Source organism: Caretta caretta, chromosome 9 (assembly GCF_965140235.1).
Source record: "Caretta caretta isolate rCarCar2 chromosome 9, rCarCar1.hap1, whole genome shotgun sequence".
NCBI classification, from domain to species: Eukaryota; Metazoa; Chordata; order Testudines; family Cheloniidae; genus Caretta; species Caretta caretta.
The window spans coordinates 7480663-7496254 of NC_134214.1; the positions used below are offsets into that span (position 1 = coordinate 7480663).

At 62.4% G+C, this 15592-nt stretch overlaps 1 protein-coding gene across 1 annotated transcript; it reads left to right on the forward strand.

Moving 5' to 3' along the window:
* Positions 1 to 1189: 1189 nt before the first annotated feature.
* On the forward strand, positions 1190 to 15067 carry CHRNG (cholinergic receptor nicotinic gamma subunit). The gene is made up of 12 exons (XM_048865329.2): positions 1190 to 1232; positions 3640 to 3779; positions 4712 to 4756; positions 5494 to 5603; positions 6235 to 6390; positions 7702 to 7799; positions 10873 to 11076; positions 11563 to 11677; positions 12507 to 12621; positions 13322 to 13529; positions 14334 to 14467; positions 14790 to 15067. The coding sequence occupies exons 1-12, from the start codon at positions 1190 to 1192 to the stop codon at positions 14952 to 14954; spliced, it is 1533 nt and encodes a 510-aa protein (XP_048721286.2). The 3' UTR covers positions 14955 to 15067.
* The last annotated feature ends 525 nt before the right edge of the window (positions 15068 to 15592 follow it).

The window sequence follows — 15592 nt, forward strand, 5'->3', positions numbered from 1 at the left end:
AGGGGGAGGGATTCGCCCAAGCTCCCACGACAGCTCCATGGCAGAGATGGAAAGAAAACCCAGGTCTCCGGCGTCCCAGTCTCCAGCTCTAGCCACCAAACCAGAAGCTCTGGGCTGGCAGGCTCCCAGGGGACTGCCTGGACTCTCTGGTCCTGATGGACTCTCCGGTCCCTCCTCAGACGTATCCCGGCCCTGTGGAACCGTGGCTTCGGGGAGCCATCCCCAAGCCCTGGCCTGGGTCCTGATCCTGTGTGGGGCCTAGCTGCAGGCTGGGGGAGAGTCATGGATTCACAGGATCTGTGCTATACTCCAGGCACATGCAGGCTCCCGGGAGATCCCCTTTAGTGCCCAAGGGGCTGCTTTTTTTCCACACGGTCTCCACACCTCTGGACTTGGGCCTTCAGGCTCCAGCAGCATCTGTTCCCTGCTGTGAGCTCTGACCAGCGGGTCCGACTGAGGTGCAGGCCGGTTTCGAGGCTCTGTACCCCTACAGGGAGCAGCATGTCAGGGAGTATTTGCAGCGATACTGGGCAGCCCTTCTGCGTCAGCTGGCATCCGGGCTCCAGCAGTCGGCAGCTCAGCACGGGAAAGGCAAGTGAGAGACAGAGGATCCCACTGGGCTCCGGCGGGCCCTGATTCTCTGCTTCTCTCTGGCCCTCTCTTCCCAGCTAAGACACTGAGAACAGCCTGTTCACACCTGGCTGCTCTGGCTCTAGCCATGCAGTGTTCACGCGCCCAGGCTACGGTGGCCGTAATGTCCCGGGCCATGGGGCTCCCTTTGTCTCTTCTGCCTCCTCCGGTCTGTTCAGCCAGTCTGAGGGGTCTGGCCTCCAACCAGGCAGCTATGGGAGTCAAACACTGCATCAGGGCACAGCAGTACAGAGCACACAGGGAAACTGAGGCACACTTGGCTCATACAAATATTGCCAACTCAGCACGGAGAGGGGGGGTCTGCATGTCCCCGGTAGGTGGCTGTCAGGGTGAGTCGCTCCCTCCCCCATTGTCGTTTCAGAGGCACTTGGCGATCCGCTGGGGAACAGCTGATAATGCTGGCCGGACAGCTGGACTTCAGGCACAGTGCGATCGGGGAGAGGAGGGGCGCAGGGGGGCTGACCACGGCCCAAAATAAACCTCCAGAGCTTGCCGAGCACACAGCCGCCACCGTGCTGGAAGGGAGGTTGCCACCACCATGCGCTGCCTGGCTCTGCTCGCGACCCTCGGCTCCCTCACCGGTAAGCCATGCCCGGCCTGCGGACAGGGGACGGGGCGAGGGGCAGCCGGGTACGGTGCTGGGGAGGTGATGGCTAAACCTAGGCTGTGAGCTCAGAGGGCTCTGTTTTGGGTTCAGCAGCAGGTAATCAGGGAAGCTCAGAAGACCACCCCCACACCACTCCATCCTGGGGCTGGGGGTGGGGACCAGAGAGCAGCCTCCTCTCTTGCTATCATCACGCTCCACTTCTCCCTTCAGGGCTTGGGGCACAGCAGCAGCCCCCTTGTCCTGCTGGCTGGCGCAGGGCAGAGTGCCATTCTGCACAGCCCCCGGCAGGCTGGCCTAGCTACTATGTGTGCATACAGCACCTAGCGCAGCAGGGTCCTGCTTCTGACTGGGGCTCCCAATATCAGTATCTCTGCCCGGTGAGCAGCCCCTTCCACGCCCTGCCTGCCAGAGGGTTCAGCTCTGAGCATCAGCAGCCCTTACCCCAGCCCCCTGTACCCACTCCCAGCCCTGAACAGCTGCAGGGAGTCCTGGAGCATGACACGCCCGCCAGAACCCTGCTCAGCGCACTGGGATGTTACGCTGCGACCGTCTCCCACCGCTCCACCTGCTTGGGGCACCCACCCCCGTCCGTTTCACGCTGCCGGTCCTGGGGCACCCACCCCCGTCCATTTCACGCTGCCGGTCCTGGGGCACCCACCCTCGTCCGTTTCACGCTGCCGGTCCTGGGGCACCCACCCCCGTCCGTTTCACGCTGCCGGTCCTGGGGCACCCACCCCCGTCCGTTTCACGCTGCCGGTCCTGGGGCACCCACCCCCGTCCGTTTCACGCTGCCGGTCCTGGGGAACCCACCCCCGTCCGTTTCACGCTGCCGGTCCTGGGGCACCCACCCTCGTCCGTTTCACGCTGCCGGTCCTGGGGCACCCACCCTCGTCCGTTTCACGCTGCCGGTCCTGGGGCACCCACCCCGTTTCACGCTGCCGGTCCTGGGGCACCCACCCCCGTCCATTTCACGCTGCCGGTCCTGGGGCACCCACCCCCGTCCGTTTCACGCTGCCGGTCCTGGGGCACCCACCCTCGTCCGTTTCATGCTGGGGACGAAGGGGGGACTGAACTGGGCTTCTTCCGCTTTGAGAGCGTGACGGACAGAGGCCACAAAACAATTCTTGGCAGGCACCATTGTGACAGTGGAACCAGCTGCTGCTTAGGCCTGTTAGCAGGGGCTTTGAGCCCAGAGAAGCCAGAGACACGTGCACACACATGGGCAGGGCACGCGCAGACCCCCTCCCCACGAGTGTGGGACACACACATACACACACAGTGGTGCTGGCCAGTTGCCAGCGCTAAACCCCAAGCTGCTCTCTGAGTCCTCCTCTGGCCTCTGGCCCCAACGCTTTCCAGGAAGCAGCAGCAGCAGGTTTGCTAACGAAGGTAATTCGTTAGCCCCTTACGCTTCTCTCCAGAGGCATTTCATTCAGAGGCGCTTGGCCCGTCTGGCCATTAATAATTTAATAATGCCGGGCATTTGTAAAGCCCCAGCTCATGAGCTAACGATCCGGGCAGCGGATGGGGATTGATCCCGGGGCCAGCGCTGACAGGCTGCAGGACCCCATTGTTAGGCCACAGTTAAGCTGGGTTCAACACACATTGCCTGTAGAGTTCAAGCCACGTTTACTCCTTCTGGGGTCCCAGAGTCGGGGCCAGCTCACGAAGATTGGAGAGCGGGACGCCTGCGGCCCTCACCCCAGAGAGAAATGGGTTATTGTTATGACTCGCTACACCCTCAGGGCGTCCAGCCCCGGAGCCCTGGGCAGCCCCCTGGAGGTCATTGGCAGGGTCTGAACCCGGGCCCTTTGGCTCTGAAGCATAGAGCTCGGCCTCTTGTGTTCAAGAAGTCACTCCATTACTACACAACAAGAGTAGGCTTTTATCCTGTGTGGCCAGTCCCATCCCCCACTCCAGAAGCTTGTTACACTGTTGCCTGTTGTCAGTTCAAACCCCACGTGGGTGAGCGGAGGCTGCAAGCAGCTCCCATGTGGTGCCCCCGTATGAATCCCGTTTGACGGGTCCCGGCGCACAGCACAAAGCCAGGCAGCCCTGTGCGCTCCGTGGGTGCTGACAATACACCTGCCCACTTTGGGTCTCACCGGAGAGGCCACAGATGCCGAGCGCCCTCTCAAAGGGGCGAGCTGGGGTAGACCGGCGGAGCGGTGTAGGGGGAGCTTACCTTGCTGCTGCCCATGCTGGGCCTGCCCTGCGCCCTCAGGTTGCCAGGGCAGGCACTTGGCGCCATCTGGAGGGGCCGCTCGTGACCAGTGCTCGAGGGAACCGCTCGGCCTCCCCTCTGTGGGGCTGGCGTGGCCACTGGGTGGGGGTGGCATGGTGCCGGCTTCCCTCGGGGCCTGGCAGTGCCCTGCTTTCAGCCGTGCTGTGCCGGAACCTGGAGGAGAAGCTGCTCAATGACCTGATGACCAACTACAACCGCAACCTGCGTCCGGCCCAGCGGGAGGGGGACATCATTAACGTCACGCTGAAGCTCACCCTCACCAACCTCATCTCCCTGGTAAGCAGAGCCCCCCCCCCCCCCCGTCCCCGTTCCTTGCCAGCCCCCACCTGCAGAGCTGGGCCCTTTCCTGCCTTTCTCCTTGAGCAGCTCAGATTGGGGGCGGGGGCAGGGATGGCTGCTCCCTCGTTAGGCTAGCATGGGGGACAGAGGCCTGAGTGCACTGCCCAGGACAGGGAATGACAGAGGCAGGGGCACCGATGCCAGGAACATGCCGAGCTGGGCGCCAGCCTGTCCCACCTGCTCAGTGGGTCCCTGCCACCTCTCCTCCCAAAGGCACCCAGCCCCCAGCGCTGACCGGGGACAGCCAGTCCTGCCTGGGCGTCCCTCACACTACCCCTGCCGTCAGAATGGGGAGTCCATGCCAGGGCAGATGCCCATGGAACTGGCTGCGGGACTCTCTGTCCGAGCCGCCCTTGGTAACGGTCCCTGAGGAGAATCACTGTGCTGGGGGGAGTAGGGGAAGGAAGAGGGAGATTGGGGAGGTGGGCATGGGGTGGTGATTGAGCTGGGGCGATGTTGGATAGGGGCCCGGGGCAGTGAATGCATTAGAGGCAGGGTTCCTGGCAGCAACAGAGTTGCAGTGAGGGCATGGCCTGGCTGTACCTCAGTGGCTCTGTGGCTGCTGCTGGCTTCCCCTGGGGGGGCAGGGGCCGGGATCATGGGACGCTGCCCTGCTCAGGGCACCCCTGGGATGCCCCACACCCTGCTGCACCCTGGGAGAGAATTCCTCAGGGCTCCATGCACCGGAGCCCCATGAGGCGGGCGTTGCCTGAGTGCCCAGTAGCTGGCGTGCACCGTGCAGCTTCACGTTCACCATGCACCGTGCAGCAGGGCTGCCCAGCCGCCAGCGGGAAGCTGTTGCGGTGGCGGGAGAGGGCAGGGCGGCGGGGCAGCAATCCCAAAATCCCTCTCTCCTTTCTGGGTTCCAGAACGAGCGGGAAGAGACCCTCACCACCAACATCTGGATTGAGATGGTAAGATGCCCAGGGGTGCCGCCAGCCACTCGGGCTGGGCGGCATGCAGCAGGCAGAGATCAGCTAATGCCTCCCGCTCCCCATGATAAGCTCCAGCAGCCTTCCAACGCCCCAGCGCCCCGATGCACCTGCAGCCCAAGGGCTAGGGCAGGTCGCAGCCCCCTCCTGGCCTGAAGGCAGATGTGGCTGGGGCCAAAGCCTCACAAACGGCAGCCGGGAGGGAGAGGATTGTTCAGGGCTCGTTCCATAGCCAGACCCCACTTTGGCGCTGAGATCAGCGGCTTGGGCAGAGACCCCTGCCACAGAGCGCAGGCCAGAGGGGTCACTCCACGCCACGGCTCCCAGCACAAGTCACGGAGAAACAGGGCCGGCTCCAGGCACCAGCGTTCCAAGCAGGAGCTTGGGGCGGCACTGGGAAAGGGGCGGCCGTCCGTGTGCCGACAGGGCGGCGTCTCGTCTTTTTGCACATGGGCGGCAGCTTTACTCTGCAGGCTGCCGCGGCGGCAATTCAGCGGCAGCTTCTGTCTTCAGACGTCCTGCTTGGGGTGGCAAAAACGGTGGAGCCGGCCCTGCAGAGAAACCCTAGCAGGTCCCAGCCTGTGGCCAGAGCATGCCGTTTCCCTGCAGACCACGCCCCCGGGCAGTGTGGTATTGGGGGGTCACGGGGTGGCCAGAGATGCTCATTCTATGACAAGTGACTGACCCTGCTTTGCTCAGCCCCTTCCCCTCCATTCCAGAAGTGGTGCGATTATCGGCTGCAGTGGGATCCTGACGAATACGACAACATCCAGATACTGAGGGTGCCCTCCACCGAGGTGTGGCTGCCGGACATCGTCCTGGAGAACAAGTGAGCAGCTGCAGGGCCCAGGGCAGGGGGGCAGTGGGAAGCCGGGTGAGGACCCCAGCAATACAAACAGACCTTGTCCAGCTGTCCCTCTGCCCGGGCACTCCATGTGAGGCTCCATTCCCTGCAGGGGCCGCATCTGTGGCTACCCACCCAGAGACGTCACGGTCAGCAGCTAACTCTCACGCATCCAGCAGACAGAACAGATAGAACCCCACATGCTCTGCTCCACCAGCACAGGGCCCTACCAGGGGGGCTAAAGGGAAGATCTCTACTAGAGGCAGCAGTAGTAGGCTTTTATCTCCTGTGAGCAGCAGCCAATAGGCAGCAGCATGATCCCAGCCATGAGCAGTTCCGATTCCATCCAGCAGAGGGCAGTGGTGGCGCGCCCTTCCCCCCAATCACGTCCTGTCCTGCAGCTGGTAGGGCGCTCCTGGGGGTTTGGAGCCCATAGTTGGGCACTGGCTGGCTGTCCGGGGGCATTTTGGGATCGCCTCTGCCTTGCTGGGGCTGCCTTGCTCTGTGGCCCTGGGACAGTTCCAGTCCCGTGGGCAGTGGCCAGCCCACAGCATGAGCTCCGGCAGGGAGGGAGGGAGCGCCTGGCTGGCCTGACCTGCCCCTCTCCTTCCCCCAGCATCGACGGGGTGTTTGAGATCACCCTGTACTGCAACACGCTGCTGGATTCCAAAGGCTGCCTCCTGTGGATGCCGCCCGCCATCTACCGCACCTCCTGCGCCATCTTCGTCACCTACTTCCCCTTCGACTGGCAGAACTGCTCCATGGTGTTTCAGTGAGTGCGGCTGCCCGGGAAGGGGCTGGGCTGCCCCCCAGATGGGAGGGCAGGGGGCAGAGCCCGGGGCACGCACGCAGGTCTCCTGCCAGGCAGGCGGTTCTCACGCCCTCTCTCAGGTGGCAGCTTGCCCAGATCACCAGCTAAGGGCCCATGAGATCATGCACAGCTGTGACCCTCTGCACCTCCCTCCGCCTTAGCCAGAGGCAGGTTGTGCTCAGCTCCGCGGCAGCCGCCAGGTCGGTTACCATGGCATGAGCCCTGTAGGTTGCCGAGCTAGCCAACGAAGGCATGCAAACCAAAGAAACCCAGGGACCCCTGTTCTAGCCCATTGCCCTGAGCCCAAGACGGCCCTGCGTGTGGCAGCGTGGTGCCCTGCTTTATCAGACATTTCCGTCCCCTCCCAAGACAGACCGAGCTAGCCCTGGGAGAGTGAAATGTGTGTGATCAACACTTCCTCCCCCTTCCCACAAATTCTCCCATTGTATGGGCCCCGATCCGATGGACCCAGGTGGGTGTTGTTCTTGGTGGGGGTCACCTGCATGGAACAGCGTGCAGGACCAGGGCCCCGGCGGCTCGTCTGACTGTTGTTCCTCTCCGATCAGTCCGTGGCTACGTGTGACCGGATCTGATTTCTGAAGCGGTCACTAAATTCTGAGTGCATCCAAGTTAGTGACGCAGGGGTCCCTTCCCCCAGCATCGGCCAGTGCCGATCGATAGCAGGACGGGAGCTCACCCCGAGCATCGCTGAAAGGCCTTGGACGATAAAAGTCAGCTCCCGTCTTGATAACTGGACCTGGCCCCAGTGATGTGCCTAACGCCCCGTAATGCAGAGACAGACGGAGTCCCCAGCCTGGAAAGCGAGCACCCCACGTCCCGACTCTGAAGTCAGACTTGGGGAGGTCCCGCACCAGGGCGAGCGACCAGCCGGGCGGGTTCGATTGCAGGACTGAGGCCTACATGAAAACTCTTCCCCTGTCTGTGCCCACACGCCTACCAGCTGGCTGGATCCAGGCAAGGCTGGTGGCTGCAGTGGTGCTACGTAGGATGGGTCTGAGTCAGAGCTGGGCTTGATCCCAAGCTGGGGAGGTGCCGGAGCCATAGGCCAGGCAGCCCAGACGCTGCCTCGCTTCAAAAGGAAGGGAAAGCCAATTCCGCGGCCCTGCGTAAGTCTGGGTGTAGCGCCGATCCCAGGAGCGGCTGAAGCACCCGCTAGCTGGTTGGATCTTGGCATTTCTGTTTGTATGAGCATGTCCTTTAGACAGCCAGTCTCAGCCACACGCGTCCTCCCCCCCGATCCCTGCCACATAGGTCCCAGACCTACAGCGCCAATGAAATTAACCTGCTGCTGACGGTGGAAGATGGGCAGACCATTGAGTGGATCGTCATCGACCCCGAAGCTTTCACAGGTAACGACCTGCTTCCTCTATCTGTTTCCCGGGGGGTGGGGTGGGGTTCCCTGGCCCCATGGGGCCAGCCTACCAGTTGTGTCTGCGGAAATCTTCCAGCTGTTGGCTACAGGAGGAAATGCCAGTGCCAGAAAGGGTGATGTCACCACTAGTCAGGAGGAGCCCAGCGGCTGGCAGCGTGGCTCAGCACGGCCCAGAAATGTAGCAAAGCACAACAGCCACCCAACCGGTCCCTCCAGCCCACCCAGTGTGGGATGGAGACATTTGTAAATAACTGGCGTTCAACTGACGGTTAGGCGGGACTGGTAGCACGGCCTGTTGTGAAGGTTTCCTGACCCTTCCCGTATAGGAGATCTCGTTTTCAGTTGCTTAAAGTCTTTGCCAAACTTTAACCATTCGGCTGAAATTCTCCACGCCGGGCGTCCGCCTCGGGCTCAGCCGGTTGGGAAAGTGTCAGCTGAAGCGGTTCAGCCGGGTCCAAGAACGAGGCCGGGGAAAAATAACTCGTTTTGCCCAAATTCCAGGGACCTTTCCCTTGAACAGCTGTAGTGCCCCGAATCCCTGCTCCAAAGCGTGGGAACACGGCGCGGGGCGGGGGAGGTGTTTGGGGCGGGGATGCACCTTTTGCCACCCTGGTGAAAATGCTCCCAAACCTGGCGACGGTACGAGCCTCTGAAAAATTGCGGCTGCCCCCAGCTCAGTAGAGACGAGCATGGGGGTGGGCAGACTTTTTGGCCCGAGGGCCCACTGGGGTTGCAAAACTGTATGGAGGGCCGGGGAGGGAGGGCTGTGCCCCCCAAATGGCCTGGCCCTGGCCCCCTGTCCACCCCCTCCCACTTCCCGCCCCCCTCAGAACCTCCGACCCATCCAAGCCCCCCTGCTCCTTGTCCCCTCACCACCTCCTCCCGGAACCCCCTGCCCCTAACCACCCCCCCGGGACCCCACCCCCTATCCAACACCCCCCCTCCGCTCCCTGTCCCCTGACTCCCACCCCCTGACAGGCCCCCCGGGATCCCACGCCCTATTCAAACCCCCCGTTCCCCGTACCCTGACCGCCACCTCCGAACCTCCACCCCATCCAACCACCCCCTGCTCCCAGACTGCCCTGACCCCTATCCGCACTCAAGGCTTAGGAAAGGCCAGAACAAAGGGCTCCTGGGCAACCTGAATTCAGCCTTCTCGCGGGTCTTCCTGAAGATGGCCGTTAATTCCCTGGGCACGTCCTGTTTCCCACAGGGGCCCAGCCTCATTCCGTGCCCGGGATGGGCCTGCTCTGGGGCCGAACCAGGGGTGGGGAGGCCGTTGTCTGCCGGCCTCCGGCCTCACTTGGTACAGAGGTTGGCACGTGTGTCATGAGCGAGGCCGGGAGGGTGCACAGGTGGCTCCCAGGCTCTCTTTTCTTAACTTCCGAGCGCGGGACTTTGCCCCTTGACTCCTGGTCGGGTAATGCAGCTTGTGTGCAGTCGGGGTAAAGGCCCGTCTCCCGTCACGGTGGCTTGCCCCGAGAGGGGGAAGGACGCACTCAGGAAAGTTGTTCAGATTGTGGGCACCACCACACGGAAATCACAGAGAGCAGAGCCGCCGGAGGCGCACTCGGGCCCTGAGCACTGGGAAGTCCCAGGGCTGGTTGCACTGTCCTGGGTCCTTCCCTCTTGGCTGGAGCAGGTGTCCGGGTCAGGTTTTGTAGCCAAGATTTGGAACAGGAGTTGCTGGCCTGTGCACGCTCAGCATCGCGCCACAGGTATCCCCCGCACAGAGGGTTATTAGCAGCTGCCACCATCACACAGGTTTCAGAGTAGCAGCCGTGTTAGTCTCTATTCGCAAAAAGAAAAGGAGGACTTGTGGCACCTTAGAGACTAACCAATTTGTTTGAGCATAAGCTTTCGTGAGCTGTAGCTCACGAAAGCTTATGCTCAAATAAATTGGTTAGTCTCTAAGGTGCCACAAGTCCGCCTTTTCTTTTCACCATCACACAGGTATTTAAGTCAATAATCACACTCAGAGAGAGTTTTTCTAACCCCTGTTCTCGGTCCTTCTGCCTGCAAATCGCAAACCGGTACCGGGAGCGGATTGATGTGGGGAATGGAGCTTTCGCAGGCAGACAGGGATGTTTCCCATCACCTTTTAATTGCATCTTGAAGGAGCAAAATGCTTTTTTGGGCAGCGAGATTTATTCTTTCATTACCGGGCCGAGCCAGATATCTAGGTTGGTAAAAAAATAAAATCTGTCGTAGGAGACAGGACAACAAGGCTTAGTAAGGTGTCACGCGCGGCTTCCCCCAGCAGCTGGGAGTCAGGTGGGAGAGTGACGGAGCCTCCATCCAAACCCCCTGCACCATGGGAGCTGGCAATGCTTAGCCCCCAAGCGGGATCGGGCCCCTGGGAGCCAGCCCCTGCAAAATGGGGTGCATTAAGCTGGTGGCTGCATATGTCCTGCCGTGACAGAGAACATTGCAGGGTTCCCAGGCAGCGCTGTAAATCTTCTCCCAGCCCCTTTCTCTGGATCTTTAGCAGCTGCCCCTCCCCCCCCGGGAAGCCCCCAGCAAAGGATTTCTCTTCCCCCGTATCCAGGAGGCATTGTCTCGGGCCCCCTCCGTCCCCCTAGAGACATGGCGGCAGCAGGGGCAGGGTGAATGGGCTCCCCAGGCACAGACAGAAATGTCAATAGTTGCTCAGCTGGTCCTGTCATTCACGTCCTCGGGCCTGGGCGGCATGCAGAGACAGGAACAGGCTCGCAGCACAGACCTCGGCCCGCCCGGCCTTGCTGTTTCCAAAGACACCTGCAAACATCTGGGGAGAACTGGCAGCTCAGTGTCCAGGCTCAGACCATGCCAGCAAGCAGGATTCCTCTTCCAATCTATCCTCCTGCCCCCAAAGACCCCAAATAAGAGCAGTGCCCCCCCCACGCTGCTGTAATGTGGGCAAGAGGCAGTTCCGGGCATCGCTGGATGAACTCCTGTTCCCCCAGGGGTGGCATATGCTGCTCCCAAGGGGAGTTGGGGCCCAAAGTTGGACCCCCAGGAGGCTGGGCCTGCGTGGTTTCCATAGGCACGCGGTATTGTCTTCCCCGCAGAGAATGGGGAGTGGGCAATCAAGCACCGGCCCGCCAAGAAGATCGTGAACGCCGAGCGCTTCACCCCGGACGACTTAGGTTACCAGCAGGTCGTCTTCTACCTGATCATCCAGAGGAAACCGCTCTTCTATGTCATCAACATCATCGTGCCCTGCGTGCTCATCTCGTCCGTGGCTGTGCTGGTGTATTTCCTGCCTGCCAAAGGTAGAGCCCTGGCCCACCCGAGTTCGCTGCCACCAGCCACCGACATGGCTCGAGCCACTGGCATTGGCCTGTGGACAATCCACACCTCCCGGAGTGGGAAGGGGGCAGCAGCAGTTGATGGGGACAGACCCAGTCCAATGCCCATGCGGGTGAGACGGGCCACCGGGGGCTCACCCTCGCGCCCTGGTTATCTGAACCGAAATGGGCAAAACTCTCCCCTGCCCCTGCCCAGTTATGTCCCACTTCTGGCCCCTCGGCTCCCCCGTGTCTCTGGGAGCGCATGGCTCGCTCGCACACATCAGGATGGAACGGCAGAGAATTCTTTCCCACACCTGGCTCCCAGCCCTCTGCTCTAACCACTAGGAAGGCAGGCTCTTCGCGGGCTCTGGTGTGCAGGAGAAGAGCAAAGCCCTTCCCAGAGGGTGCCGGTGCTTGGGGAGCTCGGTGCAGACGCAGGCTAATCTCTTGCTTTCTGCATCCCGGCAGCGGGCGGCCAGAAGTGCACGGTCTCCATAAACGTCCTCCTGGCCCAGACCGTCTTCCTCTTCCTGATTGCACAGAAGGTGCCTGAGACCTCCGATGCTATGCCTCTCATTGGCAAGTAAGTGATGCTCTCTGGGGGCCTGCCAGCCCATATCTGGCAGGGCCCCAGGCAAGCTCCCAAACCCGCTGGGCTCCTCACCCCCCAATCCCAGCTGAGACTATTCACCTCAGCCTGGGAGGGCAGAACAAGTGGGGTCCTTCAAGGCTCTGCTCCAAGGGACACAATGGACATGGGCAGGGCCAGAGAATGAGAGCCGTCGTAGGTGGGGTTTGGGGACTGGTAACTCAAAGCGAGCATCAGCAGAGGCCTTGGATGTGTGGCCATGCCGCTCCTTCTCCCCTGCCCCGCAATGCAAGAACCAGGGCACGAATTAACAGAACTTCCTAGTGGCCCACAGGACATGCCTTGCTGCACAGCCCAGGGTTCATCTGCGGAACTCACCGCTGCAGGAGGGTGCTGAGGCAAACAGCATGGCCCAACTCAAGAGTGTTCTCCGGGGGCTAGGATGGAGCTAGAAGCACCATCCTCCTTCACATTTTGAACAGAAAGTGAGCGCACAGCTGGGAGTTCGGAGGGAGATCCCCCCATGCAGCAGTCTTGCACAGCCAGGGGCATTGTCGGAGGAGATGTCTGCTGCTAGGCGGATTAGATGGACCATTGGGAAGTTCTGGTCTGGGCTCCCTTTGTCTTCTATGAACATATGGGCTGTGGAGCGAGAGATCCAGGCGCTTCCCATTCCCGGATCCCAGCTGGCCTTCGGCTTTGCCCTGTGCCTGCTGCTAGGGCCTCACCAAGAGCTGGCAGATGCCCCAGCACAGGCCCCGTGGCTAGTGAAGCGGGTGGGGCGGCCTGGCGACCAGCGACGGCGGCCCCTTCTCTCCTCCAGGTACCTGACCTTTCTCCTGGTGGTGACGGTGGTGATCGTGGTGAATGCCGTCATTGTGCTGAACATCTCGCTGAGGACCCCCAATACGCACTCCATGTCGCAGAAAGTGCGGCAGGTAGGCCGGGCGGGGCCGGCACGCGCTCCCACCCAGGCTGGGCAGAGACCCGCTTAACGCCCGCGTGATCGGCCTCCGGCTCCTCCCAGAGCCGCCAGCTCCGGAGAGCAGACACGGCCCATGCTGCGGGGCTGGGGTCGCTGCCTCAGGAAAACGGGGGTTCAGGGGGAAGGTCAGAGAGCAAAGGCAAGTGCACTGAGCCGTCAAACCATTTCCCGGGATCGAGAGCCCCAGAGACTTGGCCGGATCGTCCGACCCATGGCGCATGGGGCACTCTCCTCCACGGGGGCGCAGGGCCTGGCCCTGGTGTCTCGTTACCCTGGCCGCACCACAGCCGCGGGCTCACCGCCCGGATCTGACTGCATCTCCACACCGCTTTGCCCAGGCCCAAATGAGGGCACAGGGGGCAGGGCCGCGGGGATGGAATCGGGTCCCCAGCTGCCAAGGAACCACTGGGCATTAGCGCCCCCCTGGCAGCTCCCACTCGGCGGAGGTGGGGGAGATGGAGCCCACGCTGCTTCTGCTCCCACCGGCGTCAGTCAGGGGAAAGTGCACTGCGCCCGATGGAACGGCCCCGGGGCCAGACTCAGGCTCCATGAGCCCCCCGACAGACAGGGCCTCCCCTGTGCCAAGCGTGACGGCGCAGACCCCCCCGGCCTGCCCCGAGCGTCACAGCACCGGCTCCTCGCTCTGTCCCCAGATCTGCCTGCAGCAGCTGCCCCACTTCCTGGGGATGCACATGCGCCGCAGGGACATGGCCCCCCGCCCGCTGATGGCCCGGCGCCGCAGCTCCCTGGGGCTGATGGTGAAGGCTGACGAGTACATGCTGTGGAAGGCCCGGACCGAGCTGATCTTTGAGAAGCAGAAGGAGAGGGCCGGGCTGATGAAGGCCGTCCTGGAAAAGATCGGTGAGTGACGGCTCCGTGGAGCCGGGGAGAATCTCATGGTGGAGCAGCCTGAGGCCCCCACCTCCCGGACAGTGACCCCCTGGGCCTTTTGCCGGCAGCAAATCCACCCCGTAAGAGCAGCCCCCCAGGGCTGGAATGAGGTGGGGGTGGGGGTGCTGACAGGGAAATGGTACTGGAGTGAGGGTGTCACCATGGACGCCAAGTGCCAGGAGCCAGACTGCAGAGGAGAGGAGAGTGAATAGCTCCCATTGCTCCGGCATCGGGTCCTGATGCAAACCCATCCCTGTGCCCGCCAGCGGGCAGCAAGCAGGGTGAGGCAAGCGGCACCAGCTCCCCCCCTGCGTGGGCCATCTCGTTTGGGAGAATCAGTGACGCCAACAAAATTCAGGCTTCAACTCTTCCCTCCCGCGAGGGGTGCGACTGGGCACCTGACTCACGTGGCGCTGCTCTGGGTCCCTGACTGGATGCCCAGCCGTGTTGGAAAACAGGAGAACCGCCAGCTGGCCGTGGCCTTTCCAGCAGGGAGAGCCAAACATGGCGTCCCTGGTGCTAAACTGCGTGAAACGCTTCGGAGCAGCCACAAAAGCACCAGGCTTCAGTGCAGGAAGCTAGTCGTGAATTCGCTGTGTGCCGTTCGGCCTGCTCCGCTGGGCTGGGGCCTGGCCGGCCGGTGCTTTGCAAAGGGCCAGGTGCCTTTGAGATGCCTGAGGGTAACAGAGATGGTTGGTGGAGGCTTTCCCGGGCAGCGCTGGCCTTCAAGGCAGCCAGCTGTCTGGTGCTATCCCCTTCCCTCCTTGTCTCTAGGGAAAGGCCTGGAAAACGGGTGCTCCCAGGATCTCTGTCACAGCTTGGTGCAGGCTGGTCCCGAGATCCGGGCCTGCGTGGACGCCTGCAACCACATTGCCAAGACGCTGCAGGAGCAGAACGACTTCGACAACGTGAGTGCCACCCTTGCAGAGCCTTAACCGATGGGGGGGGCTCTCAGGTCAGAGCGGGACCCAGAACAGTGGGGACAGAGGGGCCCAATTTGCAAGGACTCGCATATGGAGAAGCAGATCAGCGACCAAGCTGGAAAGGGAAATGGGGGAGGAAGGAGAGAAGGGGCCGTGTTTAGCCGCAGGGGAAGCGAGCGAAGTTTTGACTGAGTTCAGCGGTGGCTGCCCGTGGTCCGAAGCCCAAAGGCCCCAGGGCACACGGGCCCAGCGACAGCGGGAGCCTGCAGCAGGTTTGGCCGTGAGCATCTGTCTCTCCTCCCCGCAGGAGAACGAGGAGTGGATCCTGGTGGGGAGAGTCATCGACCGCGTCTGCTTCTTGGTCATGGCCTCGCTCTTCGTCCTGGGGACGGTCAGCATCTTCCTGATGGCCCATTTCAACCAGGCACCAGTAGTGCCCTTTCCCGGGGACCCCAAGCGCTACCTGCCATAGCGCCCCACTTGGAGGGGGCGAGCCCAGGACGTCTGCACGAGAGCCTCACCCCACAGCTCTGCCGCGGGAGGCTGAGCCCTCCCTGCACGGCGACGGGGGGCCCCTGGGCTCCAGGCACCGGGTCCCAGGCGGGGCTCACAGAGCTGCTGCAGAGTGGAGCCTGCGGCTGCACCCGCCCACTGGACCCTTCAGCTGGGGCTGCTCGTGGGAGCCGCAGATGGAGACGACGCGGACCGCTGGGAGAGATGGCAGCCGAACGGGAGAATTCGGAGCCTGCCACGCCCACGCTGCACCCAGCTGCAGCCCTCTTGCTTGCCTCGTTTACATGGAAAGGGCAAGTGAGCTGAAGGGCGCTGGCTGAATCTGGGCCCCCCCCAAACACTGCAGCTGGCAGCTCTGGAACCCCAGGGGACAAGGAGCCTGTCTGCCCCCGTGGGTAGCTACGTGGCGACAGCCCAGCGAGGGGAGCGGGGCAGGTTCGCGTGGGTTTGGCGGGAGATCTCGGGCGGCCGCGTGTGTTTCATGTGAGCCAGGCATGGGAGTAAACACCACCGCGTTTCCAAACGGCTGCTGGACTTCTTTGCTGGCCGCAAGGAAAGGCCAGGCGGGCGCTGGGGGCGGGGAGACAGGTCCTTCTC